Source organism: Bufo bufo, chromosome 5, assembly GCF_905171765.1.
Source record: "Bufo bufo chromosome 5, aBufBuf1.1, whole genome shotgun sequence".
In the NCBI taxonomy this organism is placed as follows: Eukaryota; Metazoa; Chordata; class Amphibia; order Anura; family Bufonidae; genus Bufo; species Bufo bufo.
The window spans coordinates 24,919,100-24,944,141 of record NC_053393.1 but is presented as its reverse complement, the minus strand read 5'-3'; the positions used below and the strand labels follow the sequence as shown (position 1 = coordinate 24,944,141).

The window sequence follows — 25,042 nt, the reverse complement described above, 5'->3', positions numbered from 1 at the left end:
CACTCCCACCTAATATACAGTGGACTGAAAGCTTGTCCATTGTGTAGTTTCCAGCACCAGTGTACTACACCCCAGCCCCAATAATTAGAATGGGAGCTGGGATGCAGTATCTCGGTGCAGCCACTGCCATGAATAATTTCCAGCACCAACCTGACACAGCGCATATGTGGGATGTCGAACCCCCACCTGGCTGATATTTATGGCCTATCCTGAGGTTAGGCCTTCAGTATTTAAATACTGGAAAACCACTTTAATGCCAACATCTCTGGTGATCTAGAGTAGTAAAAGGTTAATGCCAACATCCCTTGTGGCCTAGGGTAGTAAAAGGTTATTGCCAACATCCCTTGTGGCTTAGGGTAGTAAAAGGTTAATGCCAACATCTCTGGTGATCTAGGGTAGTGAAAGAGCTAATGCCAACATCTCTGGTGATCTAGGGTAGTGAAAGAGCTAATGCCAACATCCCTGGTGATCTAGGGTAGTGAAACAGCTAATGCCAACATCTCTGGTGATCTAGGGTAGTGAAAGAGCTAATGCCAACATCTCTGGTGATCTATGGTAGTGAAAGAGCTAATGCCAACATCCCTGGTGATCTAGGGTAGTGAAACAGCTAATGCCAACATCTCTGGTGATCTAGGGTAGTGAAAGAGATAATGCCAACATCCCTGGTGATCTAGGGTAGTGAAAGATCTAATGCCAACATCCCTGGTGATCTAGGGTAGTGAAAGAGCTAATGCCAACATCCCTGGTGATCTAGGGTAGTAAAAGAGCTAATGCCAACATCCCTGGTGATCTAGGGTAGTGAAAGAGCTAATGCCAACATCTCTGGTGATCTAGGGTAGTGAAAGAGCTAATGCCAACATCTCTGGTGATGTAGGGTAGTGAAACAGCTAATGCCAACATCTCTGGTGATCTAGGGTAATGAAAGAGCTAATGCCAACATCTCTGGTGATCTAGGGTAGTGAAAGAGCTAATGCCAACATCCCTGGTGATCTAGGGTAGTGAAACAGCTAATGCCAACATCTCTGGTGATCTAGGGTAGTGAAAGAGCTAATGCCAACATCCCTGGTGATCTAGGGTAGTGAAAGAGCTAATGCCAACATCCCTGGTGATCTAGGGTAGTAAAAGAGCTAATGCCAACATCCCTGGTGATCTAGGGTAGTGAAAGAGCTAATGCCAACATCTCTGGTGATCTAGGGTAGTGAAAGAGCTAATGCCAACATCTCTGGTGATCTAGGGTAGTAAAAGAGCTAATGCCAACATCTCTGGTGATCTAGGGTAGTGAAAGAGCTAATGCCAACATCTCTGGTGATCTAGGGTAGTGAAAGAGCTAATGCCAACATCCCTGGTGATCTAGGGTAGTGAAAGAGCTAATGCCAACATCTCTGGTGATCTAGGGTAGTGAAACAGCTAATGCCAACATCTCTGGTGATCTAGGGTAGTGAAAGAGCTAATGCCAACATCTCTGGTGATCTAGGGTAGTGAAAGAGCTAATGCCAACATCTCTGGTGATCTAGGGTAGTGAAAGAGCTAATGCCAACATCTCTGGTGATCTAGGGTAGTGAAACAGCTAATGCCAACATCTCTGGTGATCTAGGGTAGTGAAAGAGCTAATGCCAACATCTCTGGTGATCTAGGGTAGTGAAAGAGCTAATGCCAACATCTCTGGTGATCTAGGGTAGTGAAAGAGCTAATGCCAACATCCCTGGTGATCTAGGGTAGTGAAACAGCTAATGCCAACATCTCTGGTGATCTAGGGTAGTGAAAGAGCTAATGCCAACATCTCTGGTGATCTAGGGTAGTGAAACAGCTAATGCCAACATCCCTGGTGATCTAGGGTAGTGAAAGAGCTAATGCCAACATCTCTGGTGATCTAGGGTAGTAAAAGAGCTAATGCCAACATCCCTGGTGATCTAGGGTAGTGAAAGAGCTAATGCCAACATCTCTGGTGATCTAGGGTAGTGAAAGAGCTAATGCCAACATCTCTGGTGATCTAGGGTAGTGAAAGAGCTAATGCCAAGATCTCTGGTGATCTAGGGTAGTGAAAGAGCTAATGCCAACATCTCTGGTGGTCTAGGGCAGTTAAGGCTTAAAATCTTGACACCTGGGGGGGGGGAGGTCATTTATTAAACAGAAATACGCCTAAATTAGGTGTATTTCTGGCGCAGATTGCAGTGCAAAGGTCCTTTGCGCCACAGTCTGTGACTTTTCACTGCTAACGCAGGTCTAAACTAGTGGGCCGGGCGGGAAAGGGGACGTGCAGGCAGTACCTACCATTTTCCTACGCCGGTTTTAGGCGTAGAAAATGGTCTAAATGTAAGAAAGCAAGGAAGCTGTGGTGCATCTGTCGAAGTTATGAGGGGGCCGACCGCCAGGTATAGGGCTTATTAAGCCTCTCCTTCTCCAGCTTTGTCCTCTGTGAGAGAAGGTTTATAGAGATCACAGCACAGAGGGGGTTAATACCGTAGCACTGTGTGACTGTGATTAAGAGGTGCACAGTTAGTCCTTGTAGTGCTCGCCCCACGGCCTGTTCATGGACAGTGTTTACTCCTATAAAGAGAAGACATAACAAAGATTTACAAATTCATCTCACTAACTACTTGGTCGCCAGCGAGAGAATAACCAAGAACCTCTAAACTGCAGAATCAAAAGAGGAACAAAATATAGATTGTAAAATCTGTGTTTTTTTTTTTTAAGTTTTGACAGCTGACAACAGGAAACTTGGGGAGGAGGATGGAGGGTGTGAGAGGTAGACAATCATTCTAGTGATACAAGGGTCTTGTCCACACTTTGAAGGAGCTGATTCTGAGATTTCATAGGAGATCCACGACTTAGAAACAATAATGACTAGAATTGTCTTTTAAGTCCATAAAAAAGGAACAATTTATCACAACTCTGACTGGAATTTGAGAAAGCACCCTGCAAAGTACATAGAACACATTGTACATGGAGGAGTTAATGTCCAAGTTAAAGTAAACCTTCTTAAATTTCACTTTAAAATACTGTACTAAATCACATTTTCTATATCCTTTGCATCATGCCTCAGAATAATTCCTATAATATGGTTCTCTAATTACAAGAAAATACTATAATACTGCCCCATATGTACAAGAATATGACTACTATAATACTGCTCCTATGTACAAGAATATAACTACTATAATACTGCTCCTATGTACAAGAATATAACTACTATAATACTGCTCCTATGTACAAGAATATAACTACTATAATACTGCTCCTATGTACAAGAATATAACTACTATAATACTGCCTCCTATGTACAAGAACATAACTACTATAATACTGCCTCCTATGTACAAGAATATAACTACTATAATACTGCCTCCTATGTACAAGAATATAACTAATATAATACTGCTCCCAGGTACAAGATTATAACTACTATAATACCGCTCTTATGTACAAGAATATAACTACTATAATACTGCTCCTATGTACAAGAATATATCTACTATAATACTGCTCCTATGTACAAGAATATAACTAATATAATATTGCTCCTATGTACAAGATTATATCTACTATAATACTGCTCCTATGTACAAGAATATAACTACTATAATACTGCCTCCTATGTACAAGAATATAACTACTATAATACTGCTCCTATGTACAAGAATATAACTACTATAATACTGCTCCTATGTACAAGAATATAACTACTATAATACTGCTCCTATGTACAAGAATATAACTACTATAATACTGCTTCTATGTACAAGAATATAACTACTATAATACTGCTCCTATGTACAAGAATATAACTACTATAATACTGCTCCTATGTACAAGAATATAACTACTATAATACTGCTCCTATGTACAAGAATATAACTACTATAATACTGCTCCTATGTACAAGAATATAACTACTATAATACTGCCTCCTATGTAGAAGAATATAACTACTATAATACTGCTCCTATGTACAAGAATATAACTACTATAATACTGCCTCCTATGTACAAGAATATAACTACTATAATACTGCCTCCTATGTACAAGAATATAACTACTATAATACTGCTCGCTATGTACAGGAATATGAATTTGACGGGTTGTTCACATTCCCGCTGAGCAGCTGTTCTGCATTTGCTCTGGTGGCGGGAGTCAGCATCAGAGCTCTGCAGCTCCATCCACTGTGTAGCGGATGATGCTGGTTACTGCAGCACTGTTCCCGGTGACTTCCATGGGGGCAGTGCTGCAGTAACCAGCTCTGTCCACTACACAGTAGGTGGAGCTGTGTAGTTTCAGTGTCGACCTCCCGCAGCGGGGCTACAGCTAAACATCTGACTATTGGGGGTGCAGGGTGTTGGACCCCTGCCAATATGGTATTGATGGCCATCCTAGAAAGCCCCTGTCATCTATTATGACAGTGTTCCTATGTGACTTCTCTTCAGTCTTTCTCTGCGGCTGCCTGTGTATTCAGCATCCTTGTGTAAATTTAGAGGAAAGTGACAACCTATCTGGCCACATTCCAAGTGCGGTGCTGCGGTGTCACATTTTTTCGTTTTCTTTTTGTAGCCTTGTTGTTTAAAGGGAACCTGTCACCGGGATTTTGGGTATAGAGCTGAGGACATGGGTTGCTAGATGGCCGCTAGCACATCCGCAATATCCAGTCCACATAGCTCTGTGTGCTTTTATTGTGAATAAAAACCGATTTGATACATATGCAAATTAACCATTTTCATCGGGTTATTGGTGTTTTTCGTTGGTCGCATCATTGTAAACTAGCTGTACAGGCAAGCTTCACCCCAACCCCAGGTGTGTTCCCTGTACCTATCTTGTCTCTTCTTAGTGCCCTCCTGCCGACAGTATACTGCCATGCTAACCCCCTCCCCACTATACTGTATTACAAGACGTCCCTACTAAACAAATAGCGCTCACTGAATACACACACGGCTTCTGTAAACCTGTTCTACTCTCCGGAGTGGTTTCCAATTTTTTTTAAAATGTCCTGTATGTGTGCAGCTCAGTGTTGATTACATGACATGAAAAGATGTACCACGCGTTTTACATGCTAGTTATTCATTCCTATGAGGAATAGAGTCAGCGATGGTCACAGTTTGGTAGTTATACTACTTTTATATAGAGATATTTGACTTTTTCTGTTTACTGTGCAACAGCCATTTTTGAAAAAGTGACAATGGGAGGTGCAGACCCATCGGTGGTCACTTTTGCATGTACGTTTTGGTGTAAGGGATAGCCATAGATCCTCTTGTGTGTCAAAATGGCACCAATTTTCATCTGACACCTCTATAAAGAGGACCTCACATCCCTTCTGACTTGTCTGTATTAGTAACTACTTGCATCAATTCTAGAGTGTGTATTCCTATAACTCTATGATGTGCCATTCCTGTATTATTCCTGCTAGAAGTTTCTGAATGAATTTCTAGCAATTTGCATTGAAGGTCCAGATGGGTGTTAACAGTCAAGGGTGTGTCTCTGGTTGGATAGTGTCGAACTATGCAGGGACACATCCCCAACTGGTTACACCCAGCTGGATCTTCACTGTACAGTCGTGGCCAAAAGTTTTGAGAATTATATAAATATTGGAAATTGGAAAAGTTGCTGCTTAAGTTTTTATAATAGCAATTTGCATATACTCCAGAATGTTATGAAAAGTGATCAGATGAATTGCATAGTCCTTCTTTGCCATGAAAATTAACTTAATCCCAAAAGAATCTTTCCACTGCATTTCATTGCTGTCATTAAAGGACCTGCTGAGATCATTTCAGTAATCGTCTTGTTAACTCAGGTGAGAATGTTGACGAGCACAAGGCTGGAGATCATTATGTCAGGCTGATTGGGTTAAAATGGCAGACTTGACATGTTAAAAGGAGGGTGATGCTTGAAATCATTGTTCTTCCATTGTTAACCATGGTGACCTGCAAAGAAATGCGTGCAGCCATCATTGCGTTGCATAAAAATGGCTTCACAGGCAAGGATATTGTGGCTACTAAGATTGCACCTCAATCAACAATTTATAGGATCATCAAGAACTTCAAGGAAAGAGGTTCAATTCTTGTTAAGAAGGCTTCAGGGCGTCCAAGAAAGTCCAGCAAGCGCCAGGATCGTCTCCTAAAGAGGATTCAGCTACGGGGTCTGAGTGCCACCAGTGCAGAGCTTGCTCAGGAATGGCAGCAGGCAGGTGTGAGCGCATCTGCACGCACAGGGAGGCGAAGACTTTTGGAAGATGGCCTGGTGTCAAGAAGGGCAGCAAAGAAGCCACTTCTCTCCAAAAAAACATCAGGGACAGATTGATCTTCTGCAGAAAGTATGGTGAATGGACTGCTGAGGACTGGGGCAAAGTCATATTCTCCGATGAAGCCTCTTTCCGATTGGGGCATCTGGAAAAAGGCTTGTCCGGAGAAGAAAAGGTGAGCGCTACCATCAGTCCTGTGTCATGCCAACAGTAAAGCATCCTGAGACCATTCATGTGTGGGGTTGCTTCTCATCCAAGGGAGTGGGCTCACTCACAATTTTGCCCAAAAACACAGCCATGAATAAAGAATGGGACCAAAACACCCTCCAACAGCAACTTCTTCCAACAATCCAACAACAGTTTGGTGAAGAACAATGCATTTTCCAGCACGATGGAGCACCGTGCCATAAGGCAAAAGTGATAACTAAGTGGCTCGGGGACCAAATGTCACGGCCATGGCTATGACCGTGACTCCTGAACCGCATGCGGTTGTCAGCGGTTTTCTTTGGTGTTCAATCACAGGTGAGGGCTGTGGTATTTGCCTCACCTGTGGTTGCCGCTGGCAACAGTGTGTATGTGGCAGCGTAGCAGGCTGAGCTGTGCCATTGCAGCTCGCTACGTTGTGCATGCGGTTTTGTGTTATGTGTGTATGTGTGCACTTCCTTTTTATGTTATTGTGTGCACATCTCCTTTAAGTGGTGTTTTCCCTTCCCTGGTGTTGGAAGGCTTAATCTCCTTCCTAGTGTGTGTGTGCACTGGGTGTGTCCGACTGTGGGGTGTGGCTTCTTGGCCTATAAAGCCTCACTGCTTTTGCAGGCCTGGAGGTTGCTTCAGCCATGCTTAGCTGAGAGCAGCCTCATGTATTTATTACCTGCCAGTAAGAGCCACCCCTGTGGTCATAAACCTTTATGTCAAAACCATAATGTCACTTTAAGTTATTTCTAGTTATGTGTGATGTCCGTGTGATGTTTTATATGTGATTTTGTGCAGCTATGGATCTGGGTCCCTGTGTGGGGATGCGTTTGTGATCTGCACCCTGCTAACACAGGGATCCAGTCAGCAAGGCTGTGGCAGGTAGGTGGAACTCTTTGTTCACCTGCCATATCCATAGAGCTGTTTATGTTTCCCCTTTTCCTGCAGCTTGGCCGTTGAGACTCCTGCTCCTCCGTGTCTAGGAGGAGTGGGCTTGTCTTACTCAGCTCCTAGGTGAGGGTCATCTTAAGGGCTAGCAGGGACTTTTAGGTTCCGGAGCATGGGCCCTCCTACCATCAAGGTTGGCTCATGTAGCTAGGAGCCAGGGTCAGGTTAGGGATGCGTTTAGGAGGTGACCTGCTCCCTAATCCTGTCTTCATGGCCAAGCAGCCGTAACATCACCGGGCTTCACACGGCTGAGGATTTCCCCCATCCTCAGCCGTGACACCAAAACGTTGACATTTTGGGTCCATGGCCTGGAAACTCCCCAGATCTTAATCCCATTGAGAACTTGTGGTCAATCCTCAAGAGGCGGGTGAACAAACAAAAACCCACTAATTCTGACAAACTCCAAGAAGTGATTATGAAAGAATGGGTTGCTATCAGTCAGGAATTGGCCCAGAAGTTGATTGAGAGCATGCCCAGTCGGATTGCAGAGGTCCTGAAAAAGAAGGGCCAACACTGCAAATACTGACTCTTTGCATAAATGTCATGTAATTGTCGATAAAAGCCTTTGAAACGTATGAAGTGCGTGTAATTATATTTCACTACATCACAGAAACAACTGAAACAAATTTAGTGAAAACTAATATTTGCGTCATTCTCAAAACTTTTGGCCACGACTGTAGTTACTAAAACATACATGTCAAGAGAGGTAACAGGTCCTCTTTAAGGAACCCTGCGAAACAAAAAGAAAAAATTACCCACTCTGTCATCTGAATGATTCATTCGGCAACCATGCTCGCCTCAGGTTGCATGAGCTTATTGCGCTCCCCGACTTCTTTACGTATTATACCGCCGCACACTACATTATATGGGTGCCGTCACGCCCGATCCCAGTGCAGGGAGCAGTACTGCAGTGATGGAGCACCGTCCATTACTGATCCGGCAGCTGATCTCCGGGGGTGTGCGGGGTGTCAGACTCCCTAATAGTAGCCTATGCTGGGGATAGGCAATCCCTTAATAAAAAAGCTGGACCCCTTTTAATTTCTGGCACCTAGTTATCATTGGGTATAAATGCGGGCGGAGGCGAGTACACTTTTGAATGAGATGCTTTATAGGGGGCCCAAATGCATAACAATTACAGAAGGCACATAAGCTTGGTGGTTACAGACACAGTGGGCACTAAGCTTAATGGTTGCAGTCCCAGTGTGTGGGCACTAAGCTTAATGGTTGCAGTCCCAGTGTGTGGGCACTAAGCTTAATGGTTGCAGTCCCAGTGTGTGGGCACTAAGCTTAATGGTTGCAGTCCCAGTGTGTGGGCACTAAGCTTAATGGTTGCAGTTCCAGTGTGTGGGCACTAAGCTTAATGGTTGCAGTCCCAGTGTGTGGGCACTAAGCTTAATGGTTGCAGTCTCAGTGTGTGGGCACAACACTAGTGGTGCTGAAAAAGAAGTACAGTTCCTGCAGCCCCATGTAGTCCCAAGGGAGACCTCCCTGCTCTAGGATTTATATGCCAGTACTTTTGATTGTGGGTGAGGGGGTGCTGAGACCCCCACTGACTGAAGAGGCATGGGGGATGCTTAGCCTGGCGCTGTGCGGCCTTGTATTTATCTGCCCAGTTCATGTAGCCAAGGTTTGAAATGTACAGTCTTATAGGAGCGCGAGTCCGTCTTCAGCTGACCCCCACCCTCCCCCCCACTACCTAAGGATATCAAAGCCGATTTGTTTCAGCGATCAGTGGGGGTCGCGGCTCCAGAGACCGCAGGACACCTTCAGAGGTTCTGGTGGAGTCCATGCCTCGATGGATTTTTTTTAGACGCCCCGTTGAAGTGAATGGTTCTGCATACGGGCCTCAAAAAAAAACTGAGCGGACACTGACAAAAAATACGTTGGTGTGCATGAGCCCTTAGGAATATAATGTTCTGGCTGAGATGAGTGCAGAGCTCACATCATGGGACTATGACAACACTGCCAGTCGCGTGCACAATGAACTGGAGCTCACAGGAATCCTTTGCGTAGCCTGCAGATCCTGTTTAGACTTCATTCTTCATTACCCCTCACTAATATTTGTACTTTGTATTTCCTGTTAGACGGTATCGGCCTAAAACTGAGAGACTAAGAAATTCTGGGAGATCCGGGTGATGGGGCCTCTGAGCATTGTACTGGCGGCGGCCATGTTGATAGTGGTCCAGCTTTCCCAGGCCTCACACCTTGGTTATAGACATCAGGACGGGACAGATTTGTTGCTTGTACTGTATGTTCAGTAACTGCTTGCAGTCAGTGGATGGAAAGATTCAGAGGCAGGAAACCTATCCTGCTCAGACATCTGTGTAAGGCTACATGCACACCAACGTTGTTTGTTCTGTTCCGTTTTTTTTGCGGATAGGATGCTGACCCATTCATACTGTCCACATCCGTTCCGTAGCCCCGCAAAAAAAATAGTACATGTCCTATTCTTGTCCGTTTTAGGCATTGTTACAATGGATCCGCAAAAAAAAAAAACGGATGTGCATGAAGCCTAATCAGGACATGCTGAAGGCCAGGGAAAAAATCACTCACTGACAGCCATCCAAGATCTTGCTAAGGGCTCATGCACACGAACGTGTTTTCTTTCCATGTCCATTCCGTTTTTGTTTTTTTGAGGACCGTATACAGAACCATTCATTTCAATGGGTCCGCAAAAAATGCGTAAAAAAATGCGTAAGTTACTTTGTGTGCATTCTGTTTCGGAAAAAAAAATAGAGCATGTCCTATTATTGTCCGCATTACGGACCAGGATAGGACTGTTCTATTAGGGGCCGGCTGTTCTGTTCCGCAAAATAAGGAATGCACACGGATGTCATCCGTATTTTTTGCGGATCCGTTTTTTGCGGACCGCAAAATACATACAGTCATGTGCATGAGCCCTAAGTGTGAGGATATGAAAGGATTTATGTTAGAGAGTAAGCGGCACCAAGGAGCCTCGCGCCGTATCGGGCCACATCCTTTAAACATTAAGGTAATTCATTATTTTATGCAAATGAGTCTTTCTTCTCTCGCCTGTCGGCTCCAGGTAAAGGCAGGTGAGCGCTGACAGGCTGGGGACTTCTGTGTAAGATGAGCAGAGCTGCATACCTAGCGTCAGTCTGCTGGAGGTAAAGGGCATCACTCCTCATTGCTGGTCTTTATTCTGGAGCCTAAGGCTACCTGCACACGGATGCCGGCTGTCTTGCCGAAAATCCGCACAGAATTCCGTGCAGGTTTCTTTGAATTTCTGCACCAAAAACTGCATGTGTTACTTGCGTTTTTTGGTGCGTTTTTTTCCCCACCATTGAAAAGGACGAAATCCGCACTAAAATCGCACTATTGACATGCTGCGGATTTCAAAAACGCACAGAAGGCCAATTTCCATACAGAAGAAAAAAGCAAAGTGCACATGAGATTTTCTAATACTCGGCTGGTACTGTATTACCGGAGGTGGTCCCTCTGCAGAGCTATGTGTTTCCATGGTGACAGACTACAAACAAAGACGTGTAGTCTGATCCTGCAGTCCCACTCCAGTTTGTCTCCTTTCCATACTTCTGCTCAGTTAAGGCTGTGTTCACATTTACGTTTTCAGACTTTTTTTTTTTATAGTAAGAATGTAGAAAGTCAAATGTGATCTTCCGAGTTTAGTTGGGATCCATTCAGAAACGGATCCGTCATAGCTGTCACTACTGTCCTAAGGATAGAAGCGTGGTGCTGTGAAGCACGTGGCCTCCTGATCATAGGCGACCGAGAGCCTCACCCCCAGCCCAAAACCTGGGATCGCTGTAGGGGAAATATAGTATTATATGGCGGCCATTCAGGTTGAAGGTCATGCATATAATACATGAATGATAGAGGGTGATCCATGGCTTGTATATGAATGACGTCCTTGTACCCTGGTGTAGGGCATAGAGACAAGCGTTGTTCTTATGGGACATCCCTTTTTAAAGGGGCGTTTGGTTTCCAGGTTTTCCCCTATCTCTATGGATAGCTGTTGGATCGGTAGGGGTCCAGCCGCGAGAACCGGAGTCCTGTGTCCTGCGGGACTGAGGGAGTCGAGAAGGATAGGGAAGCAGTGCACCTGCTCGAACATATGGAGGGGGCACAGGACTCCTCTTCTTGTAATTGGTGAGGGTCCCAGCGGTCAGACCACCACAATCTTACAGCTATCTCTTATTCTGTGGATGGGGGATAACTTATTACTGGAATACCCCTTTAAATAGTGCACTCGGCTGTGCACCAGTGGTTTTCTTCCTTTGTAAGGATCATTAGTCAGGACACACCTTACATAACCGCGCCGGTTCCTGCTTCTCTTCTCTAAGAAATCACCTGCTTTACCCTTTATTCTCCTCTATTCTTCAATCAGACGATCACCGCAGGGTTTATATTATATATCATGTCCATCCAACCCTTCATATTCCCGTTTTTGTGTCTTCTCTCACACTCTTCTGTCTGTTCAGGATCTGTAACACATTCACCCTGAGCTTTCTCGTTCATGAATAGAATGCCAGAACAGCAGTGAAGACTGACACCCAGACACGCCTAAGAAGTAACATAGAGAGAACAAGGGGAATGTGACTCTGCCTTGTTCATGGCTCCTATGTGAAAAGCTTGGTGACCACCCCACGTGGCCGCTGTACTGGCTGCCGTAGGTTATAAATGACTGGTACATTCACAAGGAGACGACTCGGGGACTGGTTTTTTAGGTAGAGATGCCCTGAAAATGTTTGGATCGGATATTTGCAGAATGATACCCTTATATGCTACCTATGACCACGAGGGAGGACATATCTGTTTGTCTCACACATGCAGGACTAGTGGCACCACAGTCGTGCCTTCCTGAGCTGCTGGTGTAAATCCGTTATCATGTGGGGCCCATCTGCGGTGGCTTCCCGCACCCGACTGTTAACCCCTTAAACCTACATGAGCTGTCGCTTTACATATCTCTTACCATTTTTATGTCTCACGCGCTTCAGAAATATTCAGTTTCTTACTGGTGGGTAAATCATGAGAATATAAATATGTCTGCGTGGAATTCCTGCTGCAGTGTAAAGCATGAGGGAGGAGGGACAGTGCAACAGCTTAATCCAGTGATGGACTGCAGGCAGATTTCCACAACCTCACTATGAAATACACAGTGCAGTTTAAAATTGTGAGTCCCTGGTCATAGCTGAGTTCTAATGGAGCAAAGCTGCAGTGTAAAGCATGTGCAGGGACAGAGCTTCATCCACTGATTGGACAGTACGTGGATGTAAGACTACTTCAGACTCAACAGACATTGCAGCTAATTATAGTGGAGCTGACAATAGGCAGTGCCCATCCATACCCCATTGATATATACTGACTGCTTGGTCATCGGGTTCACAGGTCAAATGAACTGTATATGTCGAGAAAAGTACCTGCAATTTTACATTTTTGTCCATAAAAATCTAGAATTGGAATATATTTTATTGCTTTATATAAAAAAGGAATTACAATGAAATCGTCTTTGCCCTTGGGTCCCGAAAATCACATTTAAAGGTATGTAGAGGATCCCCTACAGCAGGGATTCACAACCTGCGGCCCTCAATATCATTCTAATGTGGCCCCCAACCCGAAAAGGTTGTGCACCGCTACAGGCACATTATAGTATGTCTTATGTCTGGCCTTGATCAGGTCTTCTACAAAGTCATCCGCGGTGAAGGCTGCTTCCTAGGAAACGGATCTCTTGAGGTGCAGTTCTCTTGCAGACAGCAGCAGGTTTTCTTCCTTGCAGACAGCAGCAGGTTTTCTTCCTTGCAGACAGCAGCAGGTTTTCTTCCTTGCAGACAGCAGCAGGTTTTCTTCCTGCTTTTATATTTTGCTGGACCTTCTGACTTGCGTCTGGCTTAAAGGGGGGTTTCAGCCGAATAAAAAAAAATTGGTGTCACCAACTCGCTGTTCTGTTCCAACGCTGCCCTGGTTCTGTCTCAAGAAATGCTCGCTGTCAACGATATTTTTCTTACTGGAAAAACCCTTTTAAGCATGCCATTCCTACCAGAACCAGAGAGCTAGTGATGCCAGCATCATTCTGTGTGGAGGAGTGACCCAAGCTGGAAGGTTTATGAACCAGAAGAACACAATTCACAGAAGATGAAAAATCTGCTGCGGTCTGCAAGAGAACCGCAGCTGGAGAGAAGATTGATTTTCTAGTTGACCAGGGTTCAAGTATTAGGCCTCATGCACACGACAGTATTTTTTCACGGTCCGCAAAACGGGGTTCCGTTGGTCCGTGATCCGTGACCGTTTTTTCATTCGTGGGTCTTCCTTGATTTTTGGAGGATCCACGGACATGAAAAGTGAAAAAAAAAAACTAAGTTAAGTTTGCATTGAAAATGATAGGAAAAACGGACACGGTTCACGGACACGGATCACGGACGCGGATGACTATCTTGTGTGCATCCGTGATTTTTCACAGACCCATTGACTTGAATGGGGCCGCGAACCGTTAGCCGTGAAAAAAATAGGACAGGTTATATTTTTTTCACGGCAGGAAACACGGGTCACGGGCGCGGGTGACAAAACGGTGCAGTAGCCGAGTTTTCAACGGACCCATTGAAAGTCAATGGGACCGCAGAAAATCACGTCAAACGGAACAACGGCCACGGGTGCACACAACGGTCGTGTGCATGAGGCCTTACACAATAAAATTAAAGGAAGTGGGTGAAGAATTTCCGTAGAAATATTTTGTAACCGGTGTCTTCCTTGTTTTTTCCTGTTGCCCTCAGGTTGCCCAGAAAGGTATCCGAAGCCTCCAGGTACTTGAACCGGAGATCACCTCTGTATTCGTCCCTCCTTTTGTACCGAAAGAGGAAGCGCAGAGCTCGTCTGCAGTTCAGAGCTCGTACCAAAGAGTGGCGAGGAGGCGATCGTTCCGGAAGAAGAAGGAGAGGCCCAAGGTGGAGTCTGGGAGCGGTAACAACGTGGATCATAGAGAGACCACCACCGAGGAGATCAGCGTCCCCAAAGACATCGACCTCATTGGATTGCCCCAGCTCTGCTTCCCAGGTGCACACGCGTCCTCCTATATACCTTATTACATTTCTATGTGTTTTAAAAAAAAACAAAAAAAAATAAAAAAAATGCTTATCACAGCTGAGGGGTTTGCTACAGTTGTATCCAATGCGGGCAATACGTAGGCGGCACACGATGTATCTATGCAGGCAAAATGGAGTTTGCATACATGTCTCACAGAGCATTGTCTGCATTAGATACAATTGTAGCAAACCCTCAGCCATGATAAGTATTAGTTTAGGATAGCTTTTCAGCATCAGAATGCAAACCTTGTGACCATTCAGTGATTGCCAGCAGAGATGGTGAAAAATTGTAACAATAAAGTATATTAGGAAATTGACAAACTTTTTCATGGTATAATGTTACGTACATAAAACAAGAAACAGACTTTTCCAGTGCTCTATACTGGGCAAACTAGGGGCCTTAACCCCTCCATACACGCGCACTGGTGACCGGGCTACTAAATATAATATTGGCTACTAGGTTCCAGATGCTGGGGCCCCAGATATATATATGAAGAAGCAGTAGAGAAACATGGGGTCCTCCAATGGGCTCATAGGAATCCTGGGGAATTTTGAATGCAGCTTTGGCTGTGACTAGATGTTACATTTATTGAATTGTATTTATCTAATGTATCATTTCTTATTCTCTATCTTTACAGGGGGGCTGCAAGTGACCTTAGAGCCCATAGAGGAGCATTTCCATTTCCTTATCTTTACAGATGTTCTGGGGAACAGGACATATGGGGTTGTTGCTCAGTTCTCCCGATCTGTTCAGGTAGGACCATTGTAGTAGAGCAGTTCTCTGTACTGTGCACTCTGTAATTACTGTGCCGTTTATAGCTGTAGGATCCATTCATTAGACAAGATAATTATGGCTTCCGTCCTCGGTGAACCGGAGCAACGCCGTCCTTGTTTAGACTTGTATCTTTATTTTGTCATTGCTCTTCTTGTGCACATAGAAGTCTCTGTCTCTCCAGGATGCACTGGGACTGTCTGGTGGGCAGGCTTACTGGGACTCCTCCATAGGAAGCAACAAGACATATGAGGCTTATGTACCTTTTGCCATTTGCGTCATATCCAGATACCCTTACTACAACGCTCTAAAGGACTGTCTCTCATGGTAAGAGAGGGAACCCGCGGTGTTCAATTCAGTTGCAATACAAGGTTTACATGTAATCATATCAAGTATCTGTTGGGTTTTAACTCTGCTCATCTTGCCCATACGCACAGTATGGGATGCCACAATGTTAAAGGGGTTGTCTCATCATGGACAATCGGGGCATATCGCTAGGATATGCCCCCATTGTCTTATAGAAAATGAATGGAGGGCGGGCTGCGCATGCGCAGTGCGCCCTCCTTCACTTGTGGGGCTCCCTTCTCAATATAGGTGCAGGTCCCAGCGGTGGGACCCGCACCTATAAGACAATGGGGGGCATATCTTAGCGATATGCCCCCATTGTCCATGATGAGACAACCCCTTTAAAGCCTTTAGTATTTTGAAGACTTTGATACTACGTGCTCTAAATATTACTATTCTGCGCTTTGAAAAGGGAACCACCATGGGGTCCAACACAACGCCAAGTTTATTCTACAACATTGTGGCAGGTTCCATTGCTGCTGGCATAGGTAGCTCAGTGAGTAGTCTAGTGGGGCCACATGTGATGAATGACTCTTTCCATTTACCCAATCAGGGCAGATGGGCGCTAAAGGGGCAAATCTCCTGCTCAAACCCCTTCTATTAGGCTCCCTATTAGCCAAAGCAGAAGGATACTGCAGAGGTCACCTCACGCTCTGGAGGACTAATGTCTACCTTGTATCACATGGGTGGCATGCAGTACCACATGTCTCCTGCAGTGGTCACTGTAGGAGAAATGTGTGGCTACCAGCAGCGGGTTGTTGGAAGTTTTTAGCTGCTGGATCGGCAGCAGTCAGATGATGGAACGAACCATGTCATTGATCATTATCCTTTTTTCTTATCTGTCACCATTTTCAGCCTTCTTCCACAACTGAAGTCCATCAGGAATGTCAATCTTGATGAACGTATTAAGGAGTTTGCAGCAAAGTTAGCTCTGATTCCATGTCCTCCACCTGGACCTCTGCATCTGGTAATGACCAACTGCGATGTCTGATTGGATTAATGAGGGGTGTATATGGATATTCGTGAGCACAGGGCATCTGTAGGGTTTTTAAATTTTTTTTGGGGTGGGGGTGACACATTAGGCATCCTACCTACCTTCCCGGAGAATCTTCCATTAAAGGTAGCATCATGGTACTCGTTGAATCTACATATAACACTCAGTAACTACTGATTTATCTTGTACTCTAGTCACACCACAAGCTACATTATTTTTGTCTGCTTTCTCCCATGGTCTCCCTGTAGGTGTTCAGCATGAAACCTCTGCAGATTGTTTTTCCATCAAGAGAAGATCTCGAAAGCCCAGTAATTGACTTGGATCTTCACCTGCCATTTCTCTGCTTCAGCCCAAAACAGGTGTTGCAGGTAAGTGGCACCAGCGGGGTGGATAACTCTGGTTCTGGAGTGAAGGACTACCTACTAGATACATGATACGTACGGTTGTATATAGTAGGTAGTGCTTGATTTCCTGCAGTTAAGTCATTTAGACACAGATGTGCAGCTGTTTTATGCCCCAGGGTCCGATATCCAGAGACAGAGGGGCAGATTTATAAAGACTGGGGGTCAAGAGTCCATTAGAGTAAGATGCTCCTGATCTATTAATATAATATAACACATCTTTGCCTGCCTTTGATTGCCCCATCACGCTAAGAACTGCTCCCTTTAAATAAAATAAAAATTGCACATTTTGCACCTTTGCAAAACTTTGCAACTTTTTTTTACACCAACCAAAACGTACATCATTTGTAAATTGAGAGAGGCCTTGGGGTCCATTGGAAAGGGCGTACATACCATAGAGACCATGTGGTGGCTAGAGGGCCCCAGACCCGGTTGGCGACATCACTTATGTTACTTGTGCAAGAATGTGCGTCTTTTGTACAGCAGTTAACATACTTTAATACGCCCCCCCTCCCCTAATATTGTATGACAAGGACTTACCTCACGTCATGTACTGTCTCTCCTCAGATCATGGCCTGTATCCTGACCGAGCAGAGAATTGTCTTCTTCTCTTCAGATTTCGCCCTGTTAACCCTCCTCGCTGAGTGTTTCATGGTCTATCTTCACCCCATCAAGTGGCAGCACACTTTTGTGCCCATACTCTCGCACCACATGCTGGATTTCATCATGGCGCCCACGTCCTTTCTCATGGGCTGCCACCTGGATCACTACAAGGAAGTTTGTAAGGTCAGTATTTTCCCACAATACATTACGTCCAACTGGACACCTTAAAGAGGACCCATCCCCTCTCCTGACAGGTCAGTTTTAGTAGCTACTTGCAATCCCCATGTAATAACAATTCTGGAGCATCTATTGTTATGAATCTATGTTGTGCCATTCCTCTAATATTACTCCTGGAAGTTATGAATAAATGACTAGCAGCTTACAATTAAGGTCCAGATGGATGTTTACCAGTTTGGGGTGTGTCCCTGCACAGTCTGACACTTTCCAATCAGTGCTGCCATTGTCAGACTGTGCAAGGACACCCCCCCAAACTGCTGTATTTTTCAGACTATAAGACGCAACTTTTTTCCTCCAAAAATGGGGAAAGGTGGCGGTGCGCCTTATGGTCTGAATGCTAAAGACCGCTTCCATTATGGAAGCGGTCATTGGCATGCGGGAGGCACAGGGAGGTGAGGGTAGCTGTCGCTGGCTGTACTCACCTTTCCTGCTCTTTTTCCTGGTCCCGCTGTGGTGTCCTGGCCGTTCACAGTGGCAGGATGTAGTGCACGTAGGCATGCAGTATGATCTGACTCTGTGCACAGGTCACAGTACACAGTGAGACCCGGAAGAAGCGAAGGAACGGTGAGTCCTGCATATGTGGCGCTGTCCAGAGAAAGCAAGGTAAGTTTAATGTTTTTTTGTTTTTGAAACTTCTGATGGGGGCTGGGGGGGTCCAATCAGAGGCTAATAGGGTCTGATCTGAGTCTGATGGGGGCTGTGGGGGTTATATCAGATGCCTGTAGGGTCTGATCTGAGTCTGATGGGGGCTAGGGGGGCTGATTGGGAATCATCTGAGGCTGAGTGGGGCTGGGGTGTTATATCAGAGGCTGATAGGGTCTGATCTGAGTCTGATGGGGGCTGGTGGGTCTGATCTGAGGCTGATTGGGGCTGGGGGTCTGATCTGAGGCTGAGTGGGGCTGGGGTGTTATATCAGAGGCTGATAGGGTCTGATCTGAGTCTGATGGGGGCTGGTGGGTCTGATCTGAGGCTGATTGGGGCTGGGGGTCTGATGGGGGCTGATCTGAGGCTGATGGGGGCTGTGGGGTCCCACCTGAGGCTGATTGGGGCTGGGGGGTTGTTCAGATCTGAGGCTGATTTGGTGTCTGATCTGAGTCTGATGGGTTCTGGGGGCTAATCTGAGGCTAATGGAGGCTGGGGGGGGTCTGTTCTGAGGCTGGAGGGGGCTGATCTGAGGCTAATGGAGGCTGGGAGGGGTCTGATCTGAGGCTGATAGAGGTTGAGGGGTCTGGCTGAGGCTGATGGAGCTTGGGGGGCTGATTTTGGGGTCTGATTTAAGGGTTTGATGAGGATTGGGGGTCTGATAAGGGTCTGATGAAGAATGGGGGGGGTCTGCTCTGTGGTTTGATGGGAAATATTTTTTTCTTATTTTCCTCCCCCAAGTCCTAGGTGTGTCTTATAGCCTGGTGTGTCTTCATTGCAAACTGCTGGTGATTCATTCATAACTTCTAGCAGGAATAATAGAGGAACAACACAACATAGAGTCATAAGAACAGATACTTCAGAATCGTTATTGCATGGGAAATGCAAGTAGTTACTGAAACAGACACGTCAGGAGAGATTACAGGTCCTCTTTAAGGCTGGGTTCACATCACGTTTTATGCCTCTGTTTGATGTATACGATAGAAACAAAGCATGCAAAAACGCAGCACACCACGTTCTTGTATCCTGCAGAGTCTGGTAAAAAAAACGTATACTTTTTTTTGGAACTCTGTATCGCCTCAGTCTGAGGCATCCGTTTAACATATACGTTTTTTGTATACGTTAAACGGATGGGAAAAACGGAACGTGAACCCACCCTTAGGGAGTCATCTCCAACCTGTGGCTCTCCAGTTTTGTGAAGACTACAACTCCTAGCATACCCTGACCACAACAGCTCGGCAGCAGCAATTTGGATTTTTAGGTGAATCTCCACCTTTAACACTATTTCAAAATTCTGTGCTTTTTAATATATCCTTATATCTATCAAAACCTTATTTTCCTGACACAGAGCTCCAAATCCCCTGTTTAGTCATAGTGTTAATTGTAGCTGCTGCAGTCACCACGAGGGGAAGCTCAGGAGCACACTGTATACTGTGCAAGCTCTGGAGCTCCCCTTAGTGGTGGCTGCAGGTAGCAGAATTTTACGATTTCACTCTATGTCTCTGCAGGGAATTTGGATCTCTGGGTCAGTAAAATTTACACTCCAACCCCTGTGCAGCTAAATTTAAGAAATGTAACAATGCAGAATTCTACATTAAAGAGAGAAAATGGTATTCAGGACAGACATTCACATTGCAGGTTGGACAGGTCTTACCCAGAGTGGTTACTAATTGAGTTTTTTCCTGGTGGTGAGACGGTCTCCGGGGCTGCGCTCTACCCTCTCATTCTCTTCCGTGACGCACGTTATTGGTATTTTGTGGTTTAATTGTTTCTTGACTCAGTTGGTTTAGTGACCTCGGCTGATTCACCCTCTTCATCCTCTACACCGCACGCCCTTTAGTATACCGTAATACTGTGATAACAGGCAGGGGAATGCTCGCCGTCCTGTAAACCTGTGAACACGTGCTGTGTCATAAGTGGAAACTACTGTAAACTAACGGCATTTAAAGGGAAATGGCAGTTACATAGTGGCCGAGGATATAAAGGGAATGAGGGGTTTCCAGGAGAAGTCGAGTTATCAAACGTGGGGCGATTCATGTTGGGAAAAAATAGATTGCTCAGGGGGTGACCTAATTACACTACCGGAAAATCGAAAAACAACACCTGGAAAATGTAATGCGATTGAGCTGAGATAGACGAAGTATAAACTGCTGGTGGGGCTTGGTCACTGATCACACAAGGTGGTGCCCCCTTTATTTTGGGTATATGCAGAGGTCACATTAATACTGGGGGCCTCTCCCCTTGCTGCGATACAGGCTGACCCTCTGGCATGGTGATGCTGGAGATCCTTCTGTGGTCATTTGGAGCTCTTACAACTTGGGCCCGTAGCTCAGCCAAGGTGGTTGTTGTCTGCTCTGCGTGGAAGATCTGCCGCCCTTTCCAGTCTCGATGGGGTAGAGATCTGGAGATGGAGCTGGCCAGGGTTGCTCCCAGACACCCTGAAGAGCACGTTGCGTAGCGCAGTCAGTGTGTGACGGCGTTACCTTGTTGGACACTACATCTCCTGAGTCAAAAAAGGCATTAGGACTGGTTCCATCATGTCCTGGACGTGCTGAAGGCTGGTCAATGTTCCCTCCATGAATACTAGATGGCAATGTCCATGGTAGCTAGTGGCGCCCCACCACCATGACACCTGGCGCTGGTCTTGTGTGTGACAGTAGACGCTCCTGTGAACTCTGATGCGCCCATCGATGGGTACCAATGGCGTGATGAAAGCAGATTCTGTCTCCGAGTTTGCAGGAACTCTCTGCTAGATGGGTTGTGTCCCAATAAAATTGAAAAAATGGCAAAATGCTAATTTCAACAGAAGGGCTATCCCAAACAAAGTCTGTCTTCCACCCACAATGAGAACGTAATGCTGACCCAAAATGATTGTCTGACCTCAAGAAAAGAGGATGCCGATCGTACGTCGGAGAATAGATGAAGCCATGATTTTATTACTCCACACAAATAACATTCTGAACCGTTTGAGTTAATTCTGAAACGCCCAGGGGTCACTTTCAGAAGGAGAAAGATTTTGAGAAATGTTCTAGCACCCGGCTGCTTGGTGTCGAAAGAGACAGAAAATGTACAAAGTTACCCAACCTAATCGCAGACATCCCAACCTGCAAAAACTCATTTCAGGGAGGTGCACTTCTCATTTCAGGGAGGTTTTCTTTTTTAATCTGCGGAAAAACAGGTTTTACTAACCTGTCAATCATTTAATTAAGGTGCCCAAGCAGGGGGGGTCTGTGGATGCATGGTGCCCGGCCGCACGCATCGCCGTTCGTGCCCAGCGCCGCCTTCTACTCCTCAGTGCCGCCTCTCCCTCTCCCTCCCTCCCCCTCCTCCCGCTTTGAGATCCCGCGCGTGCGCACAGGCTCAGCCGTTGCGGACTGCTGGCATCGGCTTCTTCTTGCACTGTGCACACGCGCCGAGAAGGGGACACTGCTACAGGTTGCCGGAAAGGTTTACTGCAAGTAAACTAGAGATGGGAAGTTCGGATCTTTCACATGAATCGGTTCATTCGCTGAGCTGACAAGAAGCAAGTGAACCGAAGCTAAGGTTGCGCAATTCGGATGCTTCGATTCACTTGCTGACTCGGCTCTTGGTCTGAGTCAGGAAGTTTATTCTTTAAAACCCTGTGTGTAATTATCTACCCTACTGTAGGAAAAAAAACAAGCATCCAGGGGGGGTGAATTTAACACTGGGGTAAATAATATAATTAAAATAGAGGGTTAAATGTGTAAATGTATTTAAAAAAAATACATCTCTCTCAATAGTTATATGGCTACTGAATGAGACAGAAGAAGCGATGCCTTTAACATATATATCTCCTTGAGAAGCCAATTTGACCCTAAAGGGTTAATTCAACCTGTAATCTAAACTCTGTCCTGTCACTTCTCTTATCTCTCTGCTGACTGCCTTCTGTCCCTTAACCTTATCACTGCTGCAGCCCGGTCATCAGCCTCAGTGTAAACTGTTCGAGTGACTCACGGTTCTTTTAACTCAAAGAATCGACTGAGTTTCTAAGGCCTAGTTCACACGAACGTGTGTGATCCGTGGCCGTATTGTGGGCCGCAAATTGCGGGCCGCAATACACGGCCACAGTTCCGTGTGCATTCCGCATCACGGATGCGGACCCATTCACTTCAATGGGTCCGCAAATCCGGAATTGCGGAACGGCCGCACGGAACGGGACCCCTTGGAAGCACTACGGAGTGCTTCCGTGAGGTTGCGTCCCGTACTTCCGTTCCGCAAAAAGATAGAACATGTCCTATCTTTTTGCGGAACGGCCGGATCGCGGACCCATTCAAGTGAATGGGTCCGCGATCTGATGCGGGTGACCTACGGCCGGCGATCGTGCATAGCGAGCGCAGCACGGGCACGGGTCACACACGTTCGGGTGAACTAGGCCTAATTAAGTCGGATCTTTAGATTCTTTTAACCTGTGACTCATTCGATTCTTAGACTCCCTCCTGTACAGTGTGTGACTCAGAGCTGCTTGCCTGAGCTCTGATTGGTTGAAGGCCGGGGAGGGGAGGGGCTGGCTTCCACTCTAGGATCAGATTAGGCTCCTCCCTGCTGCCAGCTCTCTCTGCTCTGCTATCTGACTGAGCGGCTTCACACGGATCGGCTCAGTCAGAGGAATCGACTCCTCCGGTTCAGTGAACTGAATCCATTCAAAAGAACGATTCGTTTATGAACCGGACATCACTAGAGTAAACCTTTCCGGGATATATTGTTTCACATGCGGGCGTCAGGGAGCCGCTATCTAATAGCGGGAGACTCCCTGAACGTCCGGGAGACTTGAGATCCCTGTAATCGGTTTACACAAATGTTACACTAGACGGGGTCTCTGTGGTCACACTGAAATAAAAAGTTTCATAGATTGTGCCACTTCCTGTGTGGTCTGTCTGATTGTGGCTGCAAACTCCAAAATATGAGGGTCCGCTTGGCCAAACACAGATATAAAGGGGTATTCCGGTAGGTACAAGTTATCCCCTATCCACAGGATAGGGATAACTATCGGATCAGTGGGGGTACTACCGCTGCCCCGTACCCTCTGCAGACCCCTTGCTGCTCCTCTAAAATGACCGGATGTGCGCGGCCGTTCCATTCATTTCTACGGGAGTTCTGAGCGCGGTACTCGGCTGTCTCCGGAACTCCCATAGAAATGAATGGAGCGGCCACGCATGTGCGACCGGCTGCTCCGGTCATTTAAGGGTAGCAGCAGGGGGGTACAGGGCCCCATTCTTATGATCGTTGGGGGTCCCAGCAGTAGTACCCCCAACGATCTGATACTTATACCCTATCCTTTAACCCCTTAGTGACTAGCCTGTTTTGTGCCTTACTGACCAAGCGTTTGTCTTCCTTTTTTCATCGTCACGTTCCAAGAGCTATAACTTTTTTATTTTTCCGTCTATATAAGCTTTATGAGGGCTTGTTTTTTGCGGGACAAGTTGTAGTTTTTAATGGCGCCATTTTGGGGTACACATAACTTTCTGATTAACTTTTATTAACTCTTTCTGGGATGGAGATGGGAAAAGCAGCAATACTGCCACAGCGTTTTTACATTATAAATTTTACGGCGTTCATTTTTTGGTATAAATAACATAGTATCTTTATTCTCTGGGTCAGTACAATTACAGTGATACCAAATACATATTGTTTTTTTTTTTTTTTTACAGTTTACTACTTGTTTGCAATAAAACACCTTTTTTTTTAAAAGAAAAAAATGTTTTTGCATTGCCACTTCCCAAGACCCATAACCTTTTTATTTTTCTTTCTATGGAGTTGTTTGAGGGCTTGATTTTTGCAGGACGACTTGTGTTTTTCATTGGTATAATGTTGGAGTAAATGTCGCTTTTTGATCGCTTGTTATTACATTTTTCCGGTGGCAACTAAGAATAAATGAGCAATTCTATCTTTACATTTTTTTTTTACCGCGTTCACCATAGGGGATAATTTACATTATATTTATGTAGTCCGGGTCTTTACGGATGCGGCAATACCAAACATATGGGTAAGATAATTTTTATTAGCAATTTTTTTTCATTGAAAAGCGTATTTTCAATGGAAAAAAAGAATAATTTTTTTTTTATGGGATTTTTTTTATTGAATAAATTCGTTTTTTTTTAACTTTTTTTTACGACTTAATAGTCCCACAAGGGGATTATAACAGACAGCTTTTTGATTGCTTTTAAAATGCAATGCACTATCACTATAGTGCATTGCATTTTAATGGTAATGCTATTCTGACATTGACCAGCAGGCTGTGCCCGAGAGGCGCAGCCTGCTGGAAATTACTGAAGGCTGGTCTGGGGCCTACATCAGACCCCAGGCAGCCTTCACACACATTGGCACCCTGCGATTGCATTTGCGGGGTGCCGATGGGAGACAGAGGGCGTCCGCTCCCTCTGTCAGCATATTACATGAGGCAGACGCCATTGCCCACGGCATGTAAAGTGTTAAACAGCACGGATCGGCACTCCTGCCGGTCCAGGCTGTTAGAGCAGGGCCGCGGCTCTCATGTGAGAGCCGGGGACCCGTGCAGCGCTTAGACTGGGTCGCCGTAAAACAGCGGCGGCCCAGCCTAAGGCCCCTTAGTGACCGCTGTTAAAACATGTATGGGTGGTCACTAAGGGG

The 25,042-nt window shown here is 45.6% G+C and overlaps 1 protein-coding gene across 3 annotated transcripts in view; it reads left to right on the top strand.

Moving 5' to 3' along the window:
- Positions 1 to 25,042, top strand: part of DENND3 (DENN domain containing 3) — a 54,157-nt gene that overhangs the window by 8,260 nt on the left and 20,855 nt on the right. For all 3 annotated transcript variants that reach the window (XM_040432228.1, XM_040432230.1, XM_040432229.1), the window contains 6 exons: positions 14,113 to 14,392; positions 15,060 to 15,175; positions 15,378 to 15,520; positions 16,394 to 16,505; positions 16,781 to 16,900; positions 17,501 to 17,719. In XM_040432228.1, the coding sequence (XP_040288162.1) occupies positions 14,113 to 14,392; positions 15,060 to 15,175; positions 15,378 to 15,520; positions 16,394 to 16,505; positions 16,781 to 16,900; positions 17,501 to 17,719 (990 nt within the window). The remainder of the gene's footprint in view (positions 1 to 14,112; positions 14,393 to 15,059; positions 15,176 to 15,377; positions 15,521 to 16,393; positions 16,506 to 16,780; positions 16,901 to 17,500; positions 17,720 to 25,042) is intronic.